At 68.0% G+C, this 23,885-nt stretch overlaps 2 protein-coding genes across 6 annotated transcripts in view; one reads left to right on the top strand and one right to left on the bottom strand.

Annotated features, from left to right (window-relative positions):
• Nucleotides 1–1,353: 1,353 nt before the first annotated feature.
• Nucleotides 1,354–4,762, top strand: UBE2T (ubiquitin conjugating enzyme E2 T). Of its 2 annotated transcripts, none has more exons than XM_045861632.1 (7): nt 1,354–1,450; nt 2,150–2,306; nt 2,816–2,885; nt 3,218–3,323; nt 3,430–3,528; nt 3,648–3,731; nt 4,363–4,762. In XM_045861632.1, the coding sequence occupies exons 1-7, from the start codon at nt 1,397–1,399 to the stop codon at nt 4,486–4,488; spliced, it is 696 nt and encodes a 231-aa protein (XP_045717588.1). In that variant the 5' UTR covers nt 1,354–1,396; the 3' UTR covers nt 4,489–4,762. The 2 variants fall into 2 exon arrangements, with proteins under 2 accessions (XP_045717588.1, XP_045717597.1); XM_045861641.1 differs by having other exon boundaries at nt 1,400–1,440.
• Nucleotides 4,763–10,110: 5,348 nt separating this feature from the next.
• Nucleotides 10,111–23,885, bottom strand: part of LGR6 (leucine rich repeat containing G protein-coupled receptor 6) — a 65,265-nt gene continuing 51,490 nt past the window's right edge. The window contains exons 10-17 of one of the 4 annotated variants that reach the window (XM_045860858.1): nt 23,110–23,181; nt 22,833–22,898; nt 21,845–21,916; nt 21,381–21,452; nt 20,129–20,254; nt 19,204–19,367; nt 15,766–15,846; nt 10,111–13,938 (exon numbers count right to left, since the gene is read on the bottom strand). In XM_045860858.1, coding sequence (XP_045716814.1) covers nt 12,692–13,938; nt 15,766–15,846; nt 19,204–19,367; nt 20,129–20,254; nt 21,381–21,452; nt 21,845–21,916; nt 22,833–22,898; nt 23,110–23,181 — 1,900 coding nt within the window. In that variant the 3' untranslated portion in view covers nt 10,111–12,691. The remainder of the gene's footprint in view (nt 13,939–15,765; nt 15,847–19,203; nt 19,368–20,128; nt 20,255–21,380; nt 21,453–21,844; nt 21,917–22,832; nt 22,899–23,109; nt 23,182–23,885) is intronic. The other 3 variants (XM_045860848.1, XM_045860877.1, XM_045860868.1) reach the window with 3 other exon arrangements.

Raw genomic sequence — 23,885 nt, 5'->3', positions numbered from 1 at the left:
TGAGCTCATTAAACAAACATGACAGGGATACTAAATCAATGTTCTACTCTAAAGAAAATACATTTCACGGGCAAGTGATAAAATCCTGGCAAATAAGTCTGTGAATACATAAAATGTAATCGTTGTACATGTAAATGTACTGAGCCGGCTGTGATGCAGACACGCATGTCCTCGTATAAAGAGACATTAATTTCCCACATACGCGCCGTAACAACCCCAGTGGTAGACGGCTCCGTCTTTAACACCTGCGCTCCCAGTTGCTCCCAGTTTCCGGGACCTCTCCGCCCGGCCTCCGTTCCCGCCGTTCCCACGCCTCCCCCTGGCGGACACGCGGGAACTGCGCGTTTAACCCCTTGCGGCTCTGCCCTCGGATGCAGGCCTCCCCGTTCGGTTGCCGAGAACTACAGGTGATCTGCTCGTCCCCTCACGCCGTCCCTCCACCAGACTCAGTACGGCTCCTGCGTCTGCGAAGAGACCGTCAGCGACCCGTTTCCGAAAGAACCACCCGGGAAGAAATCACCTTCGGTTCCGAAGGCACAACTGTCCCTGAGATCCAGCCCCAGCTGGGGTGCGAAGGAGATGACCGAAGCCCCCGATGTCGTTCACAAGCCACCGTCAGCTGGTTCGTTCCTGCGGCCGTCGGGGTCCCCGGGGCGGAGTCTGGAGGAGAAAGCACATCCCCTGCCGCGGCCCCGGGGCCCCAGCGTGGACCAAGCGCGGAAGTCACCGCGGGGGTCACGCTATCGGCTGGCCGGCCATCTCTCCCGTGCCACCGCTCTTCCAAAGCCGGCGGAGAGCACGGAGAGCAGTGAGACGAGGGTTCGGGGTGGAGGGTGGCCCCGGAGGCCCGTCCTCTGGCGTCCAGCGGGTGTGAGCCTGCTCCCGGGCGGCTCGGCTGTCCACTGGGGCTCCCGGGTCAGGACTCGCGCTGCGGAGGCGGAAGGAGGTTCGGAGCGCTGTCCCGACTTCCGCCCCGCCGGGATCCGCCTCCGCAGCCCGCGGTTCGGTTCCGAGTTCTGACGGCCGGCAGGATCGCGGGGCTCAGGCCGCACCCTTGACCTCCACCCACGGTCTTAGGCGCGTCCTCCGTGTCCCGCGAAGTGCCACGGCCGCCCTGCAGCACCCCGAACCTTCCCGCTCCCTGCACTGTCCCTCTGGGGGTTGGTTTCCAGCGCCTTCTCCGATCAGACCACGGAGCCGGCCCGGTAACCCGCCCCGTAGCTGTTCCAGCCCGCCCGCAGGAAACCGGCTCGGAGCAGCGGGCTCCCGACCTGAACCCGCCGCGTCCGGCGCTCGCGGTTGAATTCGCGGGCTAAGAGCGCGAGCCAATGGGCGGCTGCGCTCGTGTCCCCGCCCCAATGCCAGCCAGTCACGACCGGCGCTCGAAGGAGCGCGCATGCGCAGGTGGCGGCGGGTCCGCGGCGGTTTTGCAGTGAGGAGGTCCGCGTGCGTAAGCAAGGGGCTGGGGCTGGGTCCCGGCGGGGGTCCCAGTGGGTCTGGGGGCGCGTCCTGCTCCCGCGTGGCGTGGAGGTCCCCCTGGGCGGGGCCCTCGGGACCCGACGGTCAGCCTGTGGGGAGGCGGGTGGGCGGGCGGACGAGAGCCCGGGCTCGGGCCCCGCCCACCACAGAGCGGCGCGGAGGACCGAGACGCCCCTTAACCGGCCAGGGACTCGGCCGGGGACCTGCAGTGACAGCCTGTCGGAGCCAGCGGCGGCGCCCGGAGCGGAGGATGGGGCGGGGAGGGTGGACCGGACCTGTTCCTGACGGGAAAGCGCTCCCTCGACGCGCGGGTCCGCGATGCGCGGGACGGGTCTCGCGGTCCCGGCTGGCGCCGGGGGGCGTGGTGGGGGGCGGGAGGGGGGCGTGTGGGGGGCGTGGCTTCGGAGTGTTTGTGGGCGGAGCCTGGGGGCGTGGTGTCGGGACTCCAGCCCCTGCGAACACAGGCGGGGCCAGGGCCTCCCTCTGCGCGCCCCGGCGCTCCACCCACCCGCGTCCCCGCCTGTCCACCGCATCCCCGTGTCAGGCACCCGTGCGCTGGCAGACGCAAAACCTGTCAATAAAAGGCGTGAAAGGGGTTCGCCCGAGGCATCTGTCTGTCCTTCTCTGAGCGGAGACCGTGCGCCCAACCCCAGGCACTTCTGTGTTTCAGAGCTGCCCTTTTCCCCGGGCCAGCCCCGCGAGCCCTGAGCGCGCAGGGACCATGCAGAGGGCCTCGCGCCTGCGGAGAGAGCTGAGCCTGCTGGCCACCGAGCCTCCGCCCGGCATCACGTGCTGGCAGGACGCCGACCAGCCGGGGCTGCGCGCCCGTAGGTGCCCGGAGGGGTGTGGGTGGGGGGCGCCCATGGCCCCGCCGAAGGCTGTGCTGAAATGTGCACAGCTGTCCCTCCGCGAGCAGGGAACCCTCCGGCCTCCCGGCGCCCCCGCGGCCTCCGCCCCAGGCCGCCCCCATTTGTAAACTGTCTGCTCGGCATCTCCTCTTGGACCTTTGCTGTACTTTTGCCGATGGGTAACCGCGGTTGGGGCATGAGCGCCTCAACGCCCCGCGAGGCCAGACGGGGACGGAAATGACGGGCAAGTCTGTGCCCAGCGCTTCCCAGCTCGAGCCGACCTGCCCGGGGTGCTCAGGCTGGCGCCCTCACTGTCTGGGCATGGCCGTGGCGGCAGCGCATTTTGGGGACTGGTTAAAGCCCTGAGCGCATCGCCGTCCCCGCCGGCTCCTCCGGCTCCTCCGTAAGGCCGTACGCGTCAGTGGGCCACGCGGGGCGGTCATTCAGATGATCCGATCGTCTCTTCACTTTCTCTCTTTCCTTCTAAGAAATCGTCGGTGGGGCCAACACTCCTTATGACAAAGGCGTCTTCACGCTGGAGGTGGTCGTCCCCGAGAGGTTAGTGTGGGTCAGATTCTGCACCTGCAGGGCTGGGCTGAGCCCAGCGGCCAGAGGACGGAGCGGCGTGCGAGCTGGAGGACCTGGGCGTTAGTCTCTGTGGTCGGGGCTGGGTGCCGACTGTGAGACGGCGCAGGGCCTGCTCCAGGGGGTGGGGGCGGGGGTGCTGCTGCACCACCCTCTCACGTTCCCCGTGTTTGTCACCTGCCACGAGGAACATCTGGGGTGGGGGGGGGGTGGCCGTCTTTCCAAGTGGTCGCCGGGACGCCCTTCGTGGTGGATTGAGAAGCAGCGTTTTAATGAAATTCCTCTGTTGTCCTGTGCTCTCGAAGGTACCCGTTTGAACCGCCTCAGATCCGATTTCTGACTCCAATCTACCATCCAAACATCGATTCCGCGGGGAGGATTTGCCTCGACATTCTCAAGCTGCCGCCAAAAGTGAGTGAGCGGGGGTGCGGGGCCGGCAGCAGCGGCGCGGGGGCTGGCAGGTGGGCGCCGCAGCCCCTGGCCCCCGCTCACGCGAGGCCCTGCCACCTGTGCGCAGGGGGCCTGGAGGCCGTCCCTCAGCATCGCCACCGTGCTGGCGTCCGTCCAGCTGCTCATGGCCGAGCCCAACCCGGACGACCCGCTCATGGCCGACATCGTGAGTGCCCGTGCCCCTGCCCGCGCCTCCGACCCTGGCGGCGAGGCTGCCGGGCGCAGGGACCCGCCCCGGCGGGTCCTCTTTCCCTCCCCCAACTCCCTTCCTCGGGTTTGCCCCAGTCCGCAGAGTTCAAGTACAACAAGCCCGTCTTCCTCGAGAATGCCCGGCAGTGGACGGAGAAGCATGCGAGACAGCGACGGACGGTGAGGCGTTCGCTGGGCTCTGACTCTCTGCCGCCCCCCCCGGTGGGCGGGTGTGCTGCAGAGACACGGAGAGACGCGCAGGCGCGGCGGCATCCTCGCGGGTCTCTGCGCCGAGCACACTGGCCTCGGAGCTCAGCCACCAGCAGCTTTTCCCCGACAGTTGTCACCCATTAATGACACCAGGGAGCAGGCAGCCACTGGGTGATGCAGATCCCTGGGGTGTCGCGGCCAGTGAGGGGCGACTCCCACTCGGAGTCTTTCCCTGAGACTTCTTGCTGACACCGTTTGCGGGAGGCGGGCAGGGGTGAGGGTGCAGGAGGGAGGGGCGTGGAGTTTCTCATCCCGTTTGCGGGGGCAGGAGGACTCCCCACTGGAGTGGCGCTTCCTGTTCCCGAGCGCACAGTGCAGGAGCGCAGGGTGAGCACCCCGCTCCTGCCGAGTGGCAGCGTCCTCGGGAGTGAGCCGAGGGGTGGCGAGTGCCCCTGTGCGGCGGGAAACTTCCGAACAGGAAGCCGAGGGAGGGAGCGCGCGACCCGGAGGCAGCGGAGAAGGCCCTGCCGGCGCTGCCCGGGGCCCGGGGCCCGGTGGCTCCGTCCTGGCGCCAGCCTGAGCCTCGGGTGTTCCTCCTCAGGCTGGCGAGGAGGAGACGCCTGGAGCCCCACCAGCGGCCGGCGACTCGGCAGCACACAGCCCGGCTCAGAAAAGGAAGGCCGGGCAGCTGGGAGGCAGGGAGAAGAAAGCCCGCCCCGACGTGTAGGGGCTGGCCCTGGCCGTGGTCCCGGTCCCGGTCCCGGTCCTGGTCGTGGCCCGGCGGAGTCTGCACTCTGGACCAGGGCAGCCTGGTCGGCCCCCTGTCTCACCCGGTTTCCTTGTGCGTGATGACATCGTCGCGTCTGTGCTGTGTAAAGCAGGCCTCCTGTGTTTATGTATCCTGCCCGTTGCGGGTTCTCTGGTGGAGTTTGGTTTATTTAGCTTGTACACATGTATCCTGAAACTTTTTAAACCTGAAAAATAAATAGTCGTTTACTGTTGAGTGTGTGTGTCCTGAATGTGCGTCTGGGAGCCAGCTGGCCTGGCCAGAGCGCTGGCCACACGGCGAGAAGGCGGAAGCAGCCTCAGTCGCTGCCCTTCCTTCTGCCGACTGGCTCACCGTCCCCACCACTGTCACCGTCACCTCCGGGGCTGCGGGGCACAGGCTGCTGTTCACCTCTGCAGCGTCCTCGCTGCGAGTTGCACGGCTGGTCGGAATCACGGCGGGTGGCCTTCCGACAACCGCCCGCTGGACACTCACTGTGGCCCGCCCGGGTCTGCGCCAGTGTTCTGGGGTGCAGTGGGGAGGCATTCAGACGTGGACTAACCCAACAATTGTGAATTTAAGCAGGGTTCTCACAGCCCCTACCTGCCCCTGGCTCCGCGCCCTGCTCGGAACAGTGGGGCGCTGCACCTGCACCCCTGCTCAGGACTGTGAGTGCACCTGGCTCGTCCCCGTCGTCCTGTTAGGTGACAGAAAGCAGAGGGGACAGAGGTCAGGTGAAGTGGAAGGGGGTTGCCCTGCTGAGCGGAACTTGGAGACGTGGAGGACGGCAGGTAACAGGACTGCCGTGTCCCTGTGCGTGTCCCACTGCGGTGACTGCCTGGCGAGGTGCCGTCACGGCGGAGAAAGCGCCTGAGAGGGCAGCTCCGCCCGTCCCCGTGAGTCCCCTGGCCCCCACCCCCCGGCCGCCGCAGGACGCCCGCGGCACCGGCACCGGCTCAGGGACGAGAAGTGGGTCCACCGCGACAGCACGGCGGAGACCAAACACACCCGTTCCCTTCGCGCCCCGTCTCCTCGGCCCCCGACCTCCCCAGAGCCCGTTCCTGTTTCTTCCTAGAGCCCGGCACCCGCGGGGCCCCAGGCTCGTCTCCGCCCACGTGTGCTGCGTCCCACTCGGGGCCTGGACGCGAGCAGAGCCCCACTCGGGCCAGAGCTGCCCAGGAGGGTGCTCTCTGCTCTCCTGCCCGTGAGGCCTGGGGCAGCATGAGCTCCGGGGCTGGGGGCTGGGGGCTCCGTCTTCCCACCCACCGTCCACAGTGGCGACTTTCTCAGGCCGTCTGCTCCTGCTGTGCCACCGGCACCAAAGCCTTAGGGACTTCCCTCACGTGGCTGGCCGTGGACCAAGTCCCGTGACCATCGGGCCACACCAACCCCCAGCTCCGAGGCCAGGAAAGCCGGGCTTGCAGTGGCAGAGGGACTCGGGGGCAGGGGAGGAACAACACAGGACGGCGGGACAGACCCCACCCGCTGCTCCAGCCCGGGCAGCCCTCGGCTGCCATCCCTGCCCCCACCCCAGCACCAACCTCTGTCCTTGCGCAGACACAGCCACTACCTTGTCTCCTGGTCCCCAGTGTGGCCCTCTGCAGTCCACGTGTCCTGCAGCCACGAGATCGGTCTTTTAATGATGCAAAAGCCGCTTTTACTTCCGTCCTTGGAGTCCTCCCAGTAGCTCCCTGCCTGGCCCCTGCCCCTGCCCCTTTCTCCGCACACCCTCACAGAAGCAGCTACACCCCACACCCCACTCCGGCCACAGGGCCACGCAACCTGAGCACACCCGGCTCTCTGCCCCAGCGCCTGCACCAGCGCCATCCCCTCCGCCTTCGTGGCCGTGATAGTGTCGGCTCACAGGAAGGCAGCCGCCCAGGAGTCCTTGCCCGTCCCTTATGAAGAAGGCACTCTGGCCCTTGGCTGCTGCCACCGGGGTCGTTTCCCACGCCCTGCCTGAGAGCACGGCCAGGAGCTGGCCATCGTGGCTGCAGGGGCTTCTCCAGGCGTCAGCGACACGGAGCCGCCGGGTCTTCACGGCCGCTCGCCCACTCCGACGTGGCAGGCGCCAGGACTGGGCGGCGGAGCAGGGGAGAGAGAGAAAAGCCCGAGGAAGGGTGGGAGGGAGGGTGGGAGCCCTGGGGCGGCCACCTCTCTATGCCCCAGTTTCCCCTGCACAACGCGGGCGCCAGAGACCTGACCCCCGGGCTGTTGTGAGGGCCGGCCGAGAGGGAGCGCCCAGCAGGGGACAGGGGTGGGGACCTCGGTCAGCCCCAGGTGGCCCCCAGAGCCGCTCCGCACCCATCTTCTCTGTTTCTCGGACGGGTGAGCTGAGCGCCCCCAAGCCCCTAATTAGGGAGGAGAGGGGACACCGTGACCAGTCGCATAAATGCCGCGGGTTCCACGCTCCCTCCCCTGGGCCCTCCCCTCCCCACGCGGCACAGGAGCATCTAAACCAGCGTGGACTGTGACAAATAAAGCTCCTTCCGGACAAGTGTGTGTTTTCCCGTCAGTGTGTGCCCCCCCTATCCCCACCCCCCACGCTCCCACCCAGGCTGTCTTGTTTATAGGCGGGGCAGCCTGGGGGAGGCGAGGACAAGGACGGAAGAAGAGGGGGGCTGTGGTTCCGAACCTGTTCCCCAGGCCGGCCAGCTGCGGTGCAGCTGGACGGGGCTGCCCATGAGCAGGAGCAGGCAGAGGCTGGGGATGGGCACAGAGCAGCTACACCCAGAAACAACGCTCTCCGCTCTGTCCTTGCTTCTTGGGACATCTCCCCCACCCCCACCCTGGGCTCCTGCCAGGCCCCCCAGGACGCCCATATCTCTCCCCAAGTTTCAGTTTCTATCAGGGGTGACTGGTGACCCTTCCTTCCATTCCCGGCACCTCAAGCAGGACCTTACAACTGCACTTCAAAGATGTCCTGCAGGGACAGCTTCCCCCCTCCACTCCACCCCCACCTCCTCCCAGCAGAGGAGACCTCCTGGGGCTGAGGCTGAAGTCTGCAGGTCCCCTGCAGGCTTGGAAGTTGCCTTTGAGGGGCGCCAGAGCAGGGGGAGGCCCCTGTGGGGGAGCATCCAGGTTCCCCCACCTGGACTCACCACCGGCCTCAGAATGTGACCAGGAGGCTCCTCCTCCAGGGTCCCGTGAGCCCCAGGGTCGCCCACAGGCTCCTGCCTGTCTCCCCTGCTTGCCCCTCCGGGAGCCGCCCCATCTCACGTGCTGCCAGCTGAGCAGCTCCCAGACCCCACGCCGGGGGCACCGAGCCGCCCACAGCCCCCAGCACTCACTCCGGGCCCGGCACTCGCTTCTTCACGCGAGGAATCTCCTCTCCCGGCTTCAGCGGCCTGCAGAGTGCAGGAGCCGCCCCATCTCGGTTTTCCGCTGACGGCGCAGACGCAGAGGTTAAGGGAAACCCTCAGACGGACACGCCTGCCAGCACCGGCAGGTCTGGGGCTCCCGCCCAGGCCTGTCTGGGTCCAGGGGCAGAGCGTGCGGACCTCAGGGGCAGGGACGAGAGGACGAGGCGGGTCCCAGTCACCCGCCCACCTTCCCTCCGGGGCTCGCCCGTCTTCCACGTTCACACCTTGTCCGCAGTCACCGCGAGGGGCCTCCCCCCAGGACCCCTCTCCCCTCCTGAGGGCCCACCCCCACAATCCTCCCTGCCCAGCCACATTCCCGGTCAGCAGCTGCCCTCTTGGGCCTCACACCGCATGTGGGCAGGGGGAGGCAGGGAGGGGGTGTCAGGAGGCCTACCTGCCAGTGGCAGAACTCGACCACCTCACCTGAGCAACCAGAAATCGCGGCGTCGCTGCTGAACAAGCCCCGGAACTTTCGGGGCTTCAGCTTTTGGGGCTCCAGCCCTGCACACAGGGACAGGACAAGCCGTGGGGCCCGGGGCGCACCCGCCTGGGGGTGCCCCCTGCCTGGGGGTGGGCAGGGGCGTCCGCCCCGCCTGAGCCGATCAGAGAGCAGCCGAGGCGCAGGCAGAGGGCCCAGCGCGGGGAACGAGGGACCGAGGTGGGCGTGGGGTCCCGGAAGGGAAGGGACCGGCACAGGGCAGGGCGCGGGCTGGCGTCCGGGCCTCCGGGGCAGTTCTCCCGATCGCCTCCGTGTCGCCCAGGGGGAAGGAAGCTGCGCCTCCTGGCCAGGGGTCCCCGCCAGGTGGGGGAACAGAACCTTCTCGGACGTATTTGGATAGGCTAATTCCATAATCCTTTTTTTCCAGCAGAAAGTAACTGAGCACCAGCTGCGGAGGCCCCAGAAAGGGCTGTGGTCGCCGGTGGGAGAGGCACTCTGCGGGCCCTTCCCGCCGCGCCCACGGACAGCCCCGCTCTGCCGGAGCGGCCACCACGCAGACCTAGAGCCCCAAGGGCCTGGCCCCAGTGGCCGACCGCAGCTGGCTGCCGACCCGTGGTTCGGCCTCGTAGGGAGAAAGAAGCTGGACGGGGCGGGGGGGGGGGAGGGGGTCTCACCCAGTCCCTCAGGACACTGGCCTGGGACATCCTGAGAGGAACCACGGCCGTGGGCCGGGGGACAGAGCGGGGAGCTGGCGGGGGCGGCCTGAGGAAGACGGGGGGACCCCGTCTGCAGCAGCCGTGGGCCCCGAAGAGGCAGAGTCGCTTCTGCGGTTGCTTTCTGCATCCCAGGACACGGGGTCCCCAGGGTGGGAGCCTCCCGGGTCTCAGCTCCGACTCCCGGCTCAGGCCCCGGCGCCTCTCCTCCTGGGAGACCCGCCCTCCTGTGCCCGGGCACCTGAGTGTGCCTGTGAGAGCTGCAGGTGGAGGGGGCCAGCCTGGACTTCCCGCCACAGCTCTCACCTGGGCCCCCGGTGCACGCCCGCCCCTGCCCCATGGGGCACCCTCCTCTGGGAATTTATCTTACAGATATTCTTTTCAAAAAAGATTTTATCGACTTATTTTTAGATAGAGGGATAGGGGAGGAGAGAGAGAGGGAGAGAAACATCAGTCGGTTCCTGTCTACATGCCCCCAGCTGGGGACCCGGCCCACAACCCAGGCAGGTGCCCTGACCGGGAATCAAACTGGTGACCTTTTGGTTTTGGGGTGATGAACATCTTGCTGGGCCTCCCAAGCCCCTGTCCAGGGCCGTTTTACAGATGGTCTTGCTGTGGGTTCTTATCCTGCAAAGGGGCCCCCCTGTTGTCTTGGGACACCAGCCTCCTCTGAAGCAAGGCTTGGGGGAGCAGGCCCCCGAGGCGGAGAGTGGAGAGCAAGGGGACCCAGGAACAGGAGAGCATGCTGACCTTTGGGGTCAGGAGGCCGAAGCACAGGCCTGGGTCCGAGTCCTTGGAAGCCCACTGGCTCCTGCTTCCTCCACACGACTCTCTCCAAGCAGGTGCAAGCACAAGGGGCGAGGGCCGCTGATTCTGGCCCCTCAGAGCCTCGCCCTGGGCCCCCTCGGCGGGGCCCGAGGTGCCCGAGCTCAGAGGCCAGGCTGAAGAAGAGCCTTGACCCCTGACTGCTCCCCCAAGACCGCCCCTCAGGTCCCCCAGAAGCAGGACACGCACGCTACTTCATGGTGCTTTATTGTACAGAAAAATCCCAGTACGTACACTTTACAGTTCTTACACTTCACACAGCCGCGGCGGGGAGGGACCGAGGCCCGGGAGTGACGGGGGTGGGGTGGGGTAGGGGCCATGGCTGCCCCAGAGCAGAGGTAGTTACAGGGGAGCCAGAGAGGAAGGAGCTCCGGCCCCTCACTCAGGCTCCTCGGTGTCCACAGCCCCCAGTCCTTGAACCTTGCATGCCCCCCCCCACCAGAAGCAAAGTTGGGAAGGGGGCTGGGAGGCTGGAGTTGGGAGAGGAAGGCCCAGCCGGGGGCTCTGTTCACCCTCGAACCTCAGCACGGGGCTCAGGGTCTGTGCCCTCCCGGTGTGTCTGGGTGCCTCAAGAGTCCCGGTTTCTCCGCCTCAGGAAGTTCTCCGCCAGCCGACCTGGGAGGGGTCTCAGCACCCGGAGCCCCGGCCTTTGACGGGTCCTTCCCCTGCAGGATGCCGCCTTGGGAGATTCTGGGAACCAAACGAAATGGCCTTACAGGCGCTGGATTATTTAGTGTGCAGCTCAGCGTCTCAGCGAAGTCACACGGGATCGTCCTCGTCTTCTGGTCACGATGGAGATGCCGCGGGGGCGGCCCCCCTGCTCCTGGAGAGTCAGAGGCAGACACCCGCCCCGTCGCCGCCGCACCTCCCGCAAATGCGGGGCATCTACGAGGCCCTCTGACGAAAGAAAGAACTTCTGGGAAGATGCCCCTGCTCTGCCCGCGTCTTCCGACCAGAGGGGCCGAGGCCCGGGCACCTGCTCGGGTCCTCGGGGCGACGTGATGCTGGTGGCGCCCCAGAGGCGGCAGCCAAGGCGCACCGGCCCCTTCCGTGGGAGCGGCCACCTGCCTGGACAGTCCACAACCCCAGGACCTCCAGCACGCGGCCTGCACCCCACTCCCCGCGGCTTCCTGGCCCCGAGGGCGGGGTCCGGGTGACTTCCTAGAAGTCGAGGCTGCCGACGTCCCACCGACTTTGCAGCCCGGGGCACCTTGGAGAGCATCTCGCCACCCGGGAGCCACCTGTTCGCCGCGCCCAGACCGGAGCACACCCCTCCCCTTCGAGGCTGCCGTCCGCCCCGGGAACGGGCGCCCGGCATTCCCGAGTGGCCCGCCACCGCAGGAGTGGGCAGGCACACGGAGAGGGCCGGTCCCAAGGCCAGCACACCCACTCCAGGGCCTGCGAGGGTCCAGGCCCCTCAGCAGGTCGGCGGGACTGAGGGAAGGGCCCGTGCTGCTCCCGGTTCAGCCACATGGCTGCAGCGTGGCCCGTGCAGACTGTGGCCTCGGGTCAGCGCCTGCCCGGCCCGGGAGCAGTGGGGGGACCACGGAGCGGCTAGGCTGTGAAGCCAAAGGGCCGTCTCTGGGTCGTCTTGGCAGCGGAGCCCTGGGAAGGGGCCTGGGGGGCTGGCTGAGGACCGGGGACTCGGGAAGTGGGCCGTGTTCCCTCAGTCTCGGATTCCAGACCCCTGTCCTGATGTGGCCGATGTCGGGGTGCCCTGGGACCGGTCTCCTCCCGATTGTCTTCGTGTGTCTGCAGAGTGGTCCTGCTCTGACTGCCTCGTCCCGAGTGTGTGTGCCTGGTGGGAGGGGCCTCCCTGGGGTGCTCAGAGGCACCAGGCGAACTGCAAGGTAGGAAGGCGTGATGGGTCAGGCAGAAGGGTCCTGGCCTATTGGGCCCCCAGTTCCTGTAATGCTTCCTACAACACACACGTGCAACAAATGCCCCTCCAGTGTGCTGGCTGAGGGCCAGCCCCCTCAGAGAAGACGGGGCCCAGGATGTGGAGACAGGACCCGGCTCTGGCACGAGGTGAACAAGAGAGAGCCACAGGGTGGCAACTCAGGGCCCAAGAGCAGCCAGAGAGCCCCTGGCGGGCTGTGTGCGCTTGCTGGAACCCGGGACCCTCCCTCTGCGGACGCCGGGCTGGGGCGGCGGCGGGAGGCCGGTGCTGCCTGCCCCTGCGTCAGGGGCTGCGGCCAGAACCACAGGGCAGCCTCCTCCCTGCGCTTCGCAGGCGGAGACTCTGCCAGCGGGTGCCTCCCGCCTTACCCAGGTCCAGATCCTGGGACAGGGGCACCTGGTGGGGTCCCCGGGGAGCACGCGGCCCAGCCCCGGGAGAGAGCAGTGCTGAGAGGTCAGCCGTCCACGGACACCGAACAGGCACACGCGCCCTGTGTCCGACGGCCGGGCGGCTGGGGGAGATGGTGGCGGCGGGCCCCCTGCTGCAGGGACCATCAGAGCCTGCGTGGCCTAGGGCCTGTGTGCTGCCGGCCCTCACGCGTCTCCGCAGGGCAGGCGTCAGGGCAACGGGTCACAGGGCACGTGGTACGTGCGGCCCACGAGCGGCGGGGGCGAGGCCCACACAGCCCCTGGCCATCCCTTGAAGGGCTTCTCCCCCCGAGAGCCCCCTCCCTGAAGCAGAGGTGAGCGGGTGGCGCCCGGAGGACGACCCAGAGGAAGCCAGGCCACACAGCCCACGCCGGTGAGGGTCACGGGGCCTCCTCCTGGGCACGACGGGCTGCGTGCGGGCTGGGTCCAGTGTCCAAGCAGCCGCCGTCCCTGGGGGGCGGGAAGAAGCTGATGGGACACAGGGGTGGGGGGGGCGTTTACATGTAGGAGGCAAAGGCGGAGCCCGAGCACGGGCTGCCCCTGCCCACTGACGAGCACCCGCCACCCGGTGCGGCCCCCTCTGCTCTCAGCAGCAGCTCCCTGTCCATGGAGGGCTGCTGGTTCTCAAAGCGGGTTCCCTCTGGCTCCACACAGCGGCCGCCTTCCAGCCCGGTGGCCCCCTGGGAGGCCAGGGCCACTGTGGGGAAGCCGCAGGTCTCCGGCCCGGGGGAGCGCGCGGCCTCAGAAGCTTCCAGGGCGAGGTCCACGTCGGAAAAGGCCACCAGGGCCTGCGTGGAGTCGCAGGCGCTCTTCTGCAGGTGGCCGGCGGCGGCCGAGACCAGGGGCCGCGCGGCGCCCCCCCGGGGCCAGAGCCGCCCCAGGTCCTCGCGGAGGCGGGGGCTGGAGAGCAGGTAGAGCAGGGGGTTCAGGCAGGCGGGCAGCGGCAGCACCAGCAGCAGGACCGACTTGACGGCCTCGGGCGCCACGGGCAGGAGGCCCAGCGTGGAGGCCACGCTGAGGAAGGCCACGGGGCAGTGGAGCAGCCCGTCGGCCAGGATGAGCCAGGCCACGTGCCGCGCCAGGGCGCCGTCCCCGGCCGTGCCTGGCGCGCCCCGCGGCAGCTCGCAGTAGAGCCGGGTGTGGGCGCAGGCCGCCACCAGGAAGCAGAGGGAGTGCAGCACCACCAGGGCCACGGCGAAGCCCGGGGCGGCCGGCCGGCCCTCGGGCGGCGTGTAGGGCAGGCAGAGCGGCGAGGCCCCGTAGTCCCCCACCGAGGCCAGGGGCAGGGCGGCCGCCAGCCCCGCCAGCACCAGGCAGCCCAGCGCCCCCGCCCGCACGCCGCCCAGGGCGGGTGCCTTCCCGCGGGCCCGGGCGCAGGAGGCGGAGGCGCTGCACTGCAAGGCAGCCAGGGCCAGCAGCAGCGCCGAGGCCTCGGACCCGAGCACGGCCAGGAAGCCCGTGGCCCGGCAGCCTGGCCCCGACTCCCAGCGGGCCCCGTACTCGGCGAACCGGCCGAAGGTCAGGGCGTCCACGGAGGCCAGGAGGCCGCAGGAGACGCCGGTGACGGTGTTGGCCCCGGCGATGGCACCGACCACGAACTTGACCGGGGGCAGGGGGCCGGGCCCCCCCGTGAAGACACTCAGCAGCACCAGCGCGTTGCCGAGCAGCGACAGCACAGCGACGGCCCACACGGCCAGGCGGACGGCCCAGCTCTCAAACAGGTGCTCGCAGGGCTTGAAGGGGCCTGTGGGGAGAGGGCAGGCGTGGTCCCAGGCTGCGGGGCCCCCGCTGGGGCGGGGACGGCCCACGGGAGAGACTCACAGCGAGCACACGCAGAGCACACGGACACGCTGCCAGCGCAGGCAGCGAGAGAAGGGTGGGCACGCTGCCCTTCCGCGGGAGCGGCTTCAGGGAGAAAGGGAGGGGCAGGCAGGCCCCGAGGAGTGGACAGGCCGTCGGGATCGGGCGGGGGCTGGAGGAGAGACACCTGGGGGCAAGGGCTGCCCCAAGAACCACCGCCCTGTGGCCACGGCTCTGCTCGCCCGGTCTGGGCCCAGGATGCCCCTGAGGGCCCCGCTGTGGGTGGCCCTGACCCCCTGGTTCAGGGCCAGGGACACAGACCATGGTCAATATCCACAGCGTCTCCCCGAGGCTGGAAGGCACACCGAGGACATTTGAGGCCCCCAAGTCAGACTGGAGGGGACTTCGGGGGTCTCCGGCCTGGCTCTGCCCGGGGCCGTCAGACCCTCCTCTTCCCCTCTGGGCCCTGGGTCCTGGGCTCTGATCGCCTGGTCATTCTGGACGTACTGTGTCCCCATCCCTCCCAGCTCCAGGCCCCTTTCTGGCCGTGCATGGCTACAGGGATTTGAAAAAAAAATTTAGGAGCCATTTTTTTCCCTGATTACCAAGCAATAGATAGTAATTATAGAAAATCTGTAAACTACAACATGGAAAAATGAAAACTACTGATGACCCTACCTCTCAGAGGGAACTCATCTGTTCGGCATGTTTCCTCCCATTAAAAGATACATACATACACAGAGAGTTTTAAACTCCACTGGGGCTTTGCTGTGTATAGCTTTTATTCTTTTAAAGTTAAAATGTTGTTAGGTACTGTTCACCACGCCCCTCATATTCCTCTAAATACACGATCTACTTGGCCATTTGTACGAGCCATGTTAAAGCAAGTTCAAGTTGGACTTTGTCCTTGAAACGTCCTCTTTCACCTGCTGACTCTCGGTTTTCAGAGCTGAAGTTTCTGTCCAGGTGGGGAAAAAACAGCGCCAGCTTCCTGCGCTGCGTCGGCGCGCGCCTGCCCGGGCAGCCACTAGGGGGCGCGCGGCAGTCGCGGGCGCCGAGGGCAGGTGTGGGCAGGCGCGACTTCAGCCTTGGGGGAGGGGGCGGTGAGAAGCGCAGAGGGGCCAGAGCCACAGAGGGGCGGGACCGTGGGGCACGGGCGCGGGTGACACAGAGAAGCCCGCTGCCCCCTGCTCCTGGCTCACGCCGAGCAGCTGCTGCCCTGGCCTGGGCACTGCCTGGTGCACCCAAGGGTGATTTGCACCGAGGGGAGAATATTTTCCCTCTTTCTTTACGGAAGACGGGTTTAGGTTAAACTCTAGAGGAGCTTCCGAGGCGGTAAGGGCTGGCCGCGCCCCAGGTAGTTCCCTGGGGGCGCCGGGGTGTCCCACCCTGGGGCGCTGGGAGACACTCTGGGCCTGAATGGAGGGGCCCAGGGGGCGGGGAAGGTGACCCCGCAGAGTCCCGCCCCCTCCGGGGTCTCTCCGCGGGTCTCAGGCTGGGGGAGTGGTCAGGAGCCGCCCACACTCCCCCTGAGCAATGCTTCTCTCTTCAATGGGGGGGGGCAGCTCTTCCGGGATGCGAGGCCTCTGATTGGTGGATCTGGAAGGGTTTCTTCGGCCTCCCCCCGCACCCCTCCTGCCCAGGAGTCACGGAGGAGGCTGCGCTCCCCGGGAGGTGGGCTCTGGACGCGGAGAGCGCCCGCGCACACGGCCACACGCACACCCGGCTGGCCCCGCCTCCCCGCCCCGCCCCGCCCCGAGGCCCCGCCCACCTGGAACGGGGCTGCACTGGACGCTGGGCTGCGGCCTCCTGTCCTCCGCCTCCAGCTGGAGCTCGTCCAGGTCCAGGTCATCTGGCGGGAAGACCGGAAAGCGGCTTGGGCCCGGGGCTCCGAATGCCCACCCTTTACCTTTACGGAGTCACCCGCCTCACCCCGCCCAGCACAGCCCCTCCAGGCCCCCGAGCTCAGGGTCTGCCCCTTGCGACCCGTGCTGGGCGCTCCGCGTCCTGGGCTCTTCGCGGAGACCTGCCCTTCTGTGACCCGGCTCTGCGCCCTGTCCAGGCGAGAGGGTGTGCGGGTGCTGCCTGCATTTGGGGGGGGGGTTGCACGCAGCCTTGAGGACAGGAGCTGGTGACCCCAGGGCCAGCCTGGCACTGTCACTCCCGGTCCCGCTGGAAACCCTGCGCACTGCAGAGGACCGCTTCCGACAGCTGGGGTGCGGGGACCTCAGAGGGCGGAGGGGCGGAGCAAAAAGGAACGAGGACTCACGGGGGTGGAGAAGAGTGTGGGGGTTGCTGGGGGAGGGGTACAAGTGATCACGGGAAAGAAATACAGTGAGAAGAACGTCTTCTTAAGATGGAGAAGTGAGCCAGAGTGTGTCCAGAGGAGGAGACCCCGGGGACAGTGAGCGGAGGCCACGGGTGTGAGGCAGTCCGGCTGCTGGGACGGACGGTGAGTGGGAACACAAGGACTGTCCTCAGAACGCTAAAGGAGCCTGACCCCCGTGGCTCAGTGGGCTAGGCGTCATCGCGTAAACCGAAAGGTCGCTGGTTCGATTCCCAGTCGGGGCACATGCCGGGGTTACAGGCCAGGTCCCCAGGTGGGCACGTGGGAGAGGCAACAACTGACTGATGTTTCTCTCCCTCTCTTTCTCCCTCCTTAAAAATAAATAAAATCTTTAAACAGAACAGAACGCTGACGGCCTGTCAGGCACGAAGGAGCCGCCCTCCTGCTCTGTGTCCCCCAGGAGGGCAGATGATGCAGGACAGACGCCGGCCTGCAGGAGGCGGCCCTCAGGTTCCCGGGGAGAAGTCGCCGTTCCCGGTGACACACGTGAGTCCCACGGTTCGGCCGGTCCAGCCAGCGGCGCGAGGAGGTCCCCACGCGGAGCCCAGTGTCCGCTGCGTGCCCGGTGCGGGCACAGTGGACCCGACGGGGCCGGATCTCCAGCAGCTTATGGGCGCAGACAGGGAGCACCCTCACGGCTCGTGGGCCGGCCCCCTGGGGCATCGTCGCACAGACAGGAAACCCGGGCTCGTGGAAGGGAGGTGGCTGGCCCCGGCCTCGGCCGGTGAGCCGGCGAGCGGCAGGGCCGACTCCACGCCCAGGCGTGTCTGACCGCAGAGGCCGGGGCTGGACGGGACGCTTGCCCAGGGAGGGCCGATGCGGGGGGTGTGGGGGAGCTTTACAGAAGCAGGAGCTAGGGCCCCTTTCGCCAGAGACGCGGATGCAGGCCGCCCCTAGCGGGAGAAAGGGCAGGTCCACGCTGACCCAGACACCGGACCCCGCCGTCCCGCCCACCCTTCCAGTAGGGTTCTGAGCTGTCGGTCAGCGGGAGAAAACAGGACTAGAAAGGCAAACACATTGCTAAAGAAGGTCTGCACTGTGTTGGATACCAGTGGACTTTTTTCTTATTCTCTGTTACAATGTTTCCTAAATGGTGGCCGGCTGACTCCAGCAGAGCGGGGCCGGAGGAGGGAAGGGACGGACATCTCAGGGTCCACAGATTGTGTAAGGATTTTGAAACAATCTGAAACGTTTATGCAGGTGAAACTCCCGCTCCGTGTGCAGGTTTGAGAGCCAGTGCCCCGGGCCCTTCCTCTGTCTACAGGGGACGACGAACAGGTGACAGTGGCACTGGTCCCCATGTCTGGCTCCCACGGTTTCCTGTGCAGACCCTTCCGCCCCACCCAGAGGGTTCAAGTCTGCCCTGGGAGCGGTCCAGGAGGCGGGCAGCCGTGGAGCGGCTGCAGCCCAGACTCCGGGCGGCCCAGGCTGCCGTGTGCCCGGTCCTGGCATTTCCTTCTCTCCCCACCTTTCCTCCCGCCAGCGCCTGCTCTCCGGAGCGGAGCCCGGCTGCACTCTGAAGTCCAAGTGCATGAATGAAACACACCGCGGAGTCCGTCTGTCTGCGGCTGGGTGTCCCAGCCAAGGGGCTGAGTAACCGCTCTCCCGGCGCGGAGGAACCCGGGCCGGCCCCAGCCAGCGGCAGCCCCGGCTGTGCCACAGGAAGCGGAGCCCCACCCTGGCTCCCCCGCCCTGAGGTCCCCGCAGACCCAGGCCTAGCGGAAAGTTTCACCTCGAGCAAGAAGAGTTTCCATGGCTCCTTCCAGCGCCTGACGCCCGGACGTCCCGGGGACAGCCCAGCTGCCGGGCCTTCTGCCTGGCGCTCACCCTCCTCAGGGGGGGGGCCTTAGCACATGGTGGGGGGCTCCCGGAGCCCCCCGTCACCTGTCCACATGCTGCCCCCCTGCACCAGCTGGCACAGATCTCGGGAGCGCGGCGGCGGCCGGAGAGGTGGACCCTGGGCGCCACCTGTGGTGTCTGACCCGCCCAGAGGGTGTGTGAGGCGGGTCTCACTTCACGGAGCCGGAGACCGAGGCTCAGCCCCGCTGGGGGACCTGTCCAAGGCGCCCGGCTGCTGGCGGTCAGTCCGTCGGGTTTAGAGCCCAGATCTGCCTGCATCGCTGGGAGACGCTCTCCTGCACACTTAGCTTTCATCTTTCTGCTCACTTCTCCGTGTTGGGGGCGGGGAGGGTTGGAGCTCGGACAGGAACACAGAACTCTGCCTGTCACTGGAGCCGGGGGCTGGTCCCTGTCCTCACCTGAGACACCTTCAGGAGGTGGTCTCTCAGGTCCCCCTTGGCTGCCTGCCCCCACCTTTTTGCCTTCTGCCCAAATCTTCCAGAAATGGGGACCCATCTGGCCCCGACGGCCTCGGCTGGGGTCCCCTTCTCAGAGAGGCCCTCGGGCACCCAGTGGCCGCAGAAGGGTCCCGCTGAGACTCTCGGGGCTGGCTGGTGGGGCAGGACGAGGCAGACAGTGTCCTCCCTGTGCTGTTCTTTTGGACTGCAGGACCGAGGTGGGGACTTTTTCTGGAAGCAGGTTGAACTTAATCGACCTAATTCAAGCCTCCTCCTCGGGAGAAATAGGCGAGTTCCCGAGCATGCCCTGCAGCTGGAGGGCTGCGGGGAGGCCGTGTGGGCAGGGGACGGTGCCACCGGGCAGGGAGGCAGGGGTGCGGGATGAGGGGCTTTGGGAACACTAACGGCATGCCTCCATCACCGGTGTCTCCGGCGGGCACACTGCTGCCATGCGGCCTCGGAGAGACGGCCCCTCCCTGAGTCCCCTCTCTGTGTCCCCAGGCCCCCGGCCTGCCCGCCCTTCCCCACAGATCCCGCCTGCGCCTCCCAGGTCTCCGTCACTCACAGTGGCTCTCGGCTTGTCCCGCGAGAAGTCCCAGGGGACTCTTGGGAGCCTCCTCATCCTCTGGGTGGACGCCGTCCGCCTCCCGCGGCCCGGGGGCCTTAAAGAGGCCCGCGCAGAGGCCACCGTAGGCGCAGCACTGGTAGGCGTGTGGCGCCTCCAGGACCCTGCGGGGCGGGGAGGGATGCGGCTGTGTCAGGAACACTTGGGGCCTCATCCCAGGCTCCCCACACCCAGCGCCTGCCCTCCGACCCCAGAGTGCCCCCACGCCCTGCAGGTGGCTTCCTGGCACAGTGCTAGAGGGTCAGCAGCCTGGCTCCAGCCTTGCAAGGTCTGGGCACATTTCAGTCCGGAGAATGGAGTTGGGGCCATGGACTTGCTGCCCTCAGCAGGCACAGAGTGGGGGGTGGCCCCCCAAGGTCACACAGCACCGAGGGGCTCTGGTCCCCTCCCAGCGAACACCTCTCCTTTAAACTGAAGGAGACAGGATTCTCCTGGTGACCTCTGTGCTTGCGTTCAGGGGGGCCTGCCCCTGGCCCCCCCACCCTGGCACATTGAGTTGGATGGGTGCCCTGTGAGGGGACCCTGGGTGCCATTAGTGCCGGATGGGTGATGCACCCGGGGTTCTGCTCAGCAGCCTCGTTCTGCCCTGGCTCCGGGGGCCCAGGGGCAGCTCAAATGCAGGGAGGGGGCGAGGGGCAGGGAGGTGTGGGGGCCTTCCCATCGTCTTCCGTCCTCATGGGGTCCCTGGGCCTGGGGCTGGGACGGGGAATGCTGTGGGGGTGGGGGTGGGGCAGGAAGGGGAGGGGTGAGGCCTCTGCTCAGCCTGGACACCAGGCATTGCTGGTGGCCTCCGCGTGTCCCTCACGGCCTCTCAGCTGCCCCGGGGCAGACCTCCCTTGGGGGTGGGGGAAAGCCAGGCCCTCACCTCAGTTTGGGGAAACTGTCCTTGGAGAAGGCCTGAGACAGAGCTGGGTTCCCTTTGAGTTTGAGGTGCACCAGGCCCCCCAGCCCGGCCAGGGGCAGTGCGGTCAGCTGGTTGTCTCTCAGGTCCCTAGGACAGTGGGCGGTCAGGGTTGCTGGCCGTCGGGGGACTGCGGGGCCAGGGCCACGCTGAGGGTGTGGCCGGAGGGGAGGAGCGAAGGGCCGACGGTCACAGGCCGGGAGGGCAGCTCTGGGTGCTGGGTGGGGAGGGCGGCCAGCAGAGGCGCCGGGCACCACGCACTCGCTCGCTCGCTCATGCGCTCATCAAACGTGGGCGCTGACTGTCCACCAGGGGTCATCCCACCTCGGGGGTGACCGGGCCCCTCGGCTGCTGCTCTTGTGCCAGGCGGGAGTCCCATCCAGGAGGCCCTGCCCCACCCCTGCCTCTCTGACGACACTGGAGCCCAGAGCTGGGCCTGGACACAGCTGGCCGGCTGCTGGTCTGTTCCCTCTGCAGCCAGAGGTGAGGCCAGCTGTGTCGTGCCCCAGTCCCAGAGGGAGGGAGGGGGGAGGGGAGCCCTGCAGCCCAGGCCTGGGGAGCGCCGGACAAGAGGGACTGTGGGTGTGGGCACGGTGGGCCCCTGAGGCGGAGCCGGGGCTAGCCCCGGAGGGGTCTCAGTGAGAACCAGAAGGGGCCCCCTGGGGGCACGGGGGGGGGGCGCGCCTTCTGGACAGGCAGCCGGCCGGCAGCTCCCCTGGTGCAGATCGGGCCCTCTCCTCAGCGGGCGGCTGTGCATCAGCGGCCCTTCCAGCTCCGACTTCACCGCCAGCGAGGTGGCCAGCGCGATGCGCCACCTGCCGTGTCCTACCTAACCCCGAGGCCCGTGGCTCCCCCGCCCGCAGAATGGCAGCGCTCCGTGGGGATGCCCACGCTGGGGCCCTGGCTCCCCTTCTGCCTCCACCCTCCGGTGCGGGGAGGGGCTCGGGCCGTCAGCACCGGGCAGGGGCGGGGCAGGCTGGGGCACAGGGAGGCCCAGGCTCCCAAAATGCCGCAGAGCACCCCACAGCCTGCAGGGGGCGCTGCTCTCTGGGAACAGGCTCGCAGCCGGTCAAACGGCCGGTCCGTGCCTGATGAGGCTGGAGCCCTCGGCCCCGGGACCTGTGGTCAGGCACCCGCACCGGTGCCCGCTCTAGCGTGGGTCCTGCTGTCCCCCACCGGCCGGCAGCACCCAGGACGGGGACACGGGGGCACTCACAGCTTGACCAGGGAGCGCAGGGTCGAGAAGGCCTCTGGGTGGATGGACCGGATGGCGTTCCAGCTCAGGTCCCTGCGGGCGGGCGGAGAGGGTGTGAGCGGAGGGACGGGACCGTGGAGGACTCCCTGCCCCTCCCCCAGTTCTCCTGGGCTCACCCTGTCTGAGCTGCCCCTGCAGGCGAAGGCACCTGCAGCCTGGCTCCCGGCTGGCCGTGGCCCCCAAAACGGGCCATGGCAGCCCGACCTCAGAGCCACACAGCCCCTGGGGGACCCGCCGGGGATGCGGCTGGAGAAGCTGTCTGGGAGGGAGAAGCTGGGAGGGGGAGGGGGCACCTGGCCTGCTGTGTGTGTGCTGCGGCTGTGTGTGCAGGGACCTGTGTGCAGGGACCTGTGTGCACGTCACGAGAGCAGTAGCCCTGAGCCTCCCCCCAGACGCCCCCCCGCCCCCCGTGCACGGGTACTCACAGGGCCCGCAGGGAGCTCAGCTGGCGGAAGGTGTCGGCTCCAACCTCCCAGATGCGGTTGTGCTGGAGGCCGCTAAGGCGTCAAGACAGGCTGGTGACTGGGGGCTCCAACCCTGGCTGCACTCCAGGACGAGCCCCCCCCCCAAACACACTGGGCAGAGAAAGGACAGCCCCCACTCCTCCTGGCGCAGAGAGTGAGGGCCTAGCCCAAGGCAGCCGCCGGCATCAAAGGGATCGGTTGCTCTGGGTAAGTGGGTCAGCAGACAAAGCCACAGTGCTGGCCCTGTGGCCCAAGAGAGAGTCCGTTCCCAGGGCTCCCATCGGGCCTGGCGCCCCGCCCAGCGACCTCACCCTGTGGGTCCTCCAGACCCAGGTCCAGCACCAGAGCCCCTCCCTGCCCAGCCCTCGCACGGCCGGTGACTGGCCCCGGCAGAGCTCAGTGGACTGAGAGGCTGGGGCCTCGGCACCTGCAGGGGTACCTCGACAGGCCCTGACACCCTGCCCGGGCCCCCAAAGGCACCGATCGCCCCGCGGAGACCTGGGACAGACCCAGGAGGCCCTGCCAGCTGGAGAGCAGGGGCCGGGTGGCTGCTTCAGAGAGAATCTTTCACGTGACTCTGTTCCCTGTCAGGTCGGAACCCAGGCCCCCAGCGTGTGTGTGTGTGTGTGTGTGTGCGCGCACACACATTGCACGGACGGCGTGCACACGCGAGAGCGCACGTGTGGCTGGGGGAAGTGACAGTGTGCTCTGAAGGCAGGCCCTTCCCGGGTCCAGCTCTCCGGGCCGATGTGCTCTGGTCCCTCACTGCCCTGTTGCTCTCGACCCTCAGGGAGCCTCCTGCAGGCTCCCCGGGCACCGGCTCCTGGCCGGTCAGCTGCTGCCCAGGCCTCGGGCCAGCCCCCGCCCCCACCTCAGGGAAGGTCGGCACGCAGAGCCCTCCCCACAGACCATCTGGAATCTGCTCACGCCCGCCCCCGGCCCCACTCACATCTCCTCCAGCTTCTGGCACCTGTGCAGGCTGGGCAGCTCCTCGATGCGGTTATGAGACAGTTCCCTGGGGGAGGGGGTGGGGGCCGGCGTGACGCGGGGCCAGGGGAGCAGCCGGGTCAGGCAGCTGAGGCCGGGCGGGCCCTGCGGGGACGTGGCTGCCGACGCACGTCACTCCGGGACCCCTCCCTGACCAGGAGGGGCCTCTGCAGCCCAGGGGCACCAGGGGCGTGAGGCGGGGCTGCAGGGGGCTGAGCCGGGGCGCGGGGGACACTCACAGGATGCGGAGCCTGGGCAGCTGCTGGCACATCCCGGGCGGGAGCAGCCGGACGCCGGCGCGGGTCAGGGTCCTGCGGGGGAAGGAGACAGGGACAGGGAGGAAAGTAGGTGGTGGGGCCCTGGGAACCGAGTGCCAGTGTCCCCCACCCCCGTGCTGCAGGGGAGAGAGGACGGGAAGGAAGGGGAGGGCAGGGGCTGCCCGGGGAGGGGCAGGTTGGAGAGCAGCCTGGTGCAGGGACAGGGTGTCCCAGGAAAGACCAAAGCCAAGGTCATCCTTGGAGGACATTTTCTGGATGCCAGGGAGTCTCAGGGGACAACAGAGGCACAGGGAGCGTCTCTCCCACTGTGCCGTGGGTGGGCTGGGCGACGTGGGTGGGGAAGGGTGGGACAGGGGACCCCGAACTTGTCCCATTCATTGTCTCAAACGGTCTCAGGGTCTGCTAAGCCCCGCCCCCTGCCCCCCCAGGGGTGAGTGAGAAAGTTCAGGCTGACACTCAGCTTCAGAAGGCCAAGGAGGCAGCCTCTCACCCCCTCCCTGCTGCAAGGCCTCAGGCACGCACGGCTGGGGGAGGGGCCCTGCAGTCACTCACCCTGAACCACCTGCCCCCCGCCCTGCCCGCAGTAGTGCCCCATCCAGAGCCCCATCCAGAGCCCGCCGGGACCTGGGGGCCCAGCCAGGCGACCTCTGGAGCCCCCAGCAGGAGGCGGCCAGGTAGGGGCTAGCAAGACCAAGGACACCCAGGTGGGCGGAGCCCGGGCCGGGGGCGGGGCGGCC

Source organism: Phyllostomus hastatus, unplaced genomic scaffold (genome assembly GCF_019186645.2).
Source record: "Phyllostomus hastatus isolate PE091 unplaced genomic scaffold, TTU_PhHast_1.1 phas_contig_148, whole genome shotgun sequence".
In the NCBI taxonomy this organism is placed as follows: domain Eukaryota; kingdom Metazoa; phylum Chordata; class Mammalia; order Chiroptera; family Phyllostomidae; genus Phyllostomus; species Phyllostomus hastatus.
This window is presented reverse-complemented; position numbering and strand designations above follow the sequence as displayed.

Coding starts and splice junctions, on each gene's coding strand:
- UBE2T (XM_045861632.1), top strand. CDS start 1,397: ATGCGCAGGTGGCGGCGGGTCCGCGGCGGTTTTGCAGTGAGGAGGTCC. Junction 1,451..2,149: donor CAGTGAGGAGGTCCGCGTGC/GTAAGCAAGGGG, acceptor TCTGTGTTTCAG/AGCTGCCCTTTTCCCCGGGC. Junction 2,307..2,815: donor CCAGCCGGGGCTGCGCGCCC/GTAGGTGCCCGG, acceptor TTTCCTTCTAAG/AAATCGTCGGTGGGGCCAAC.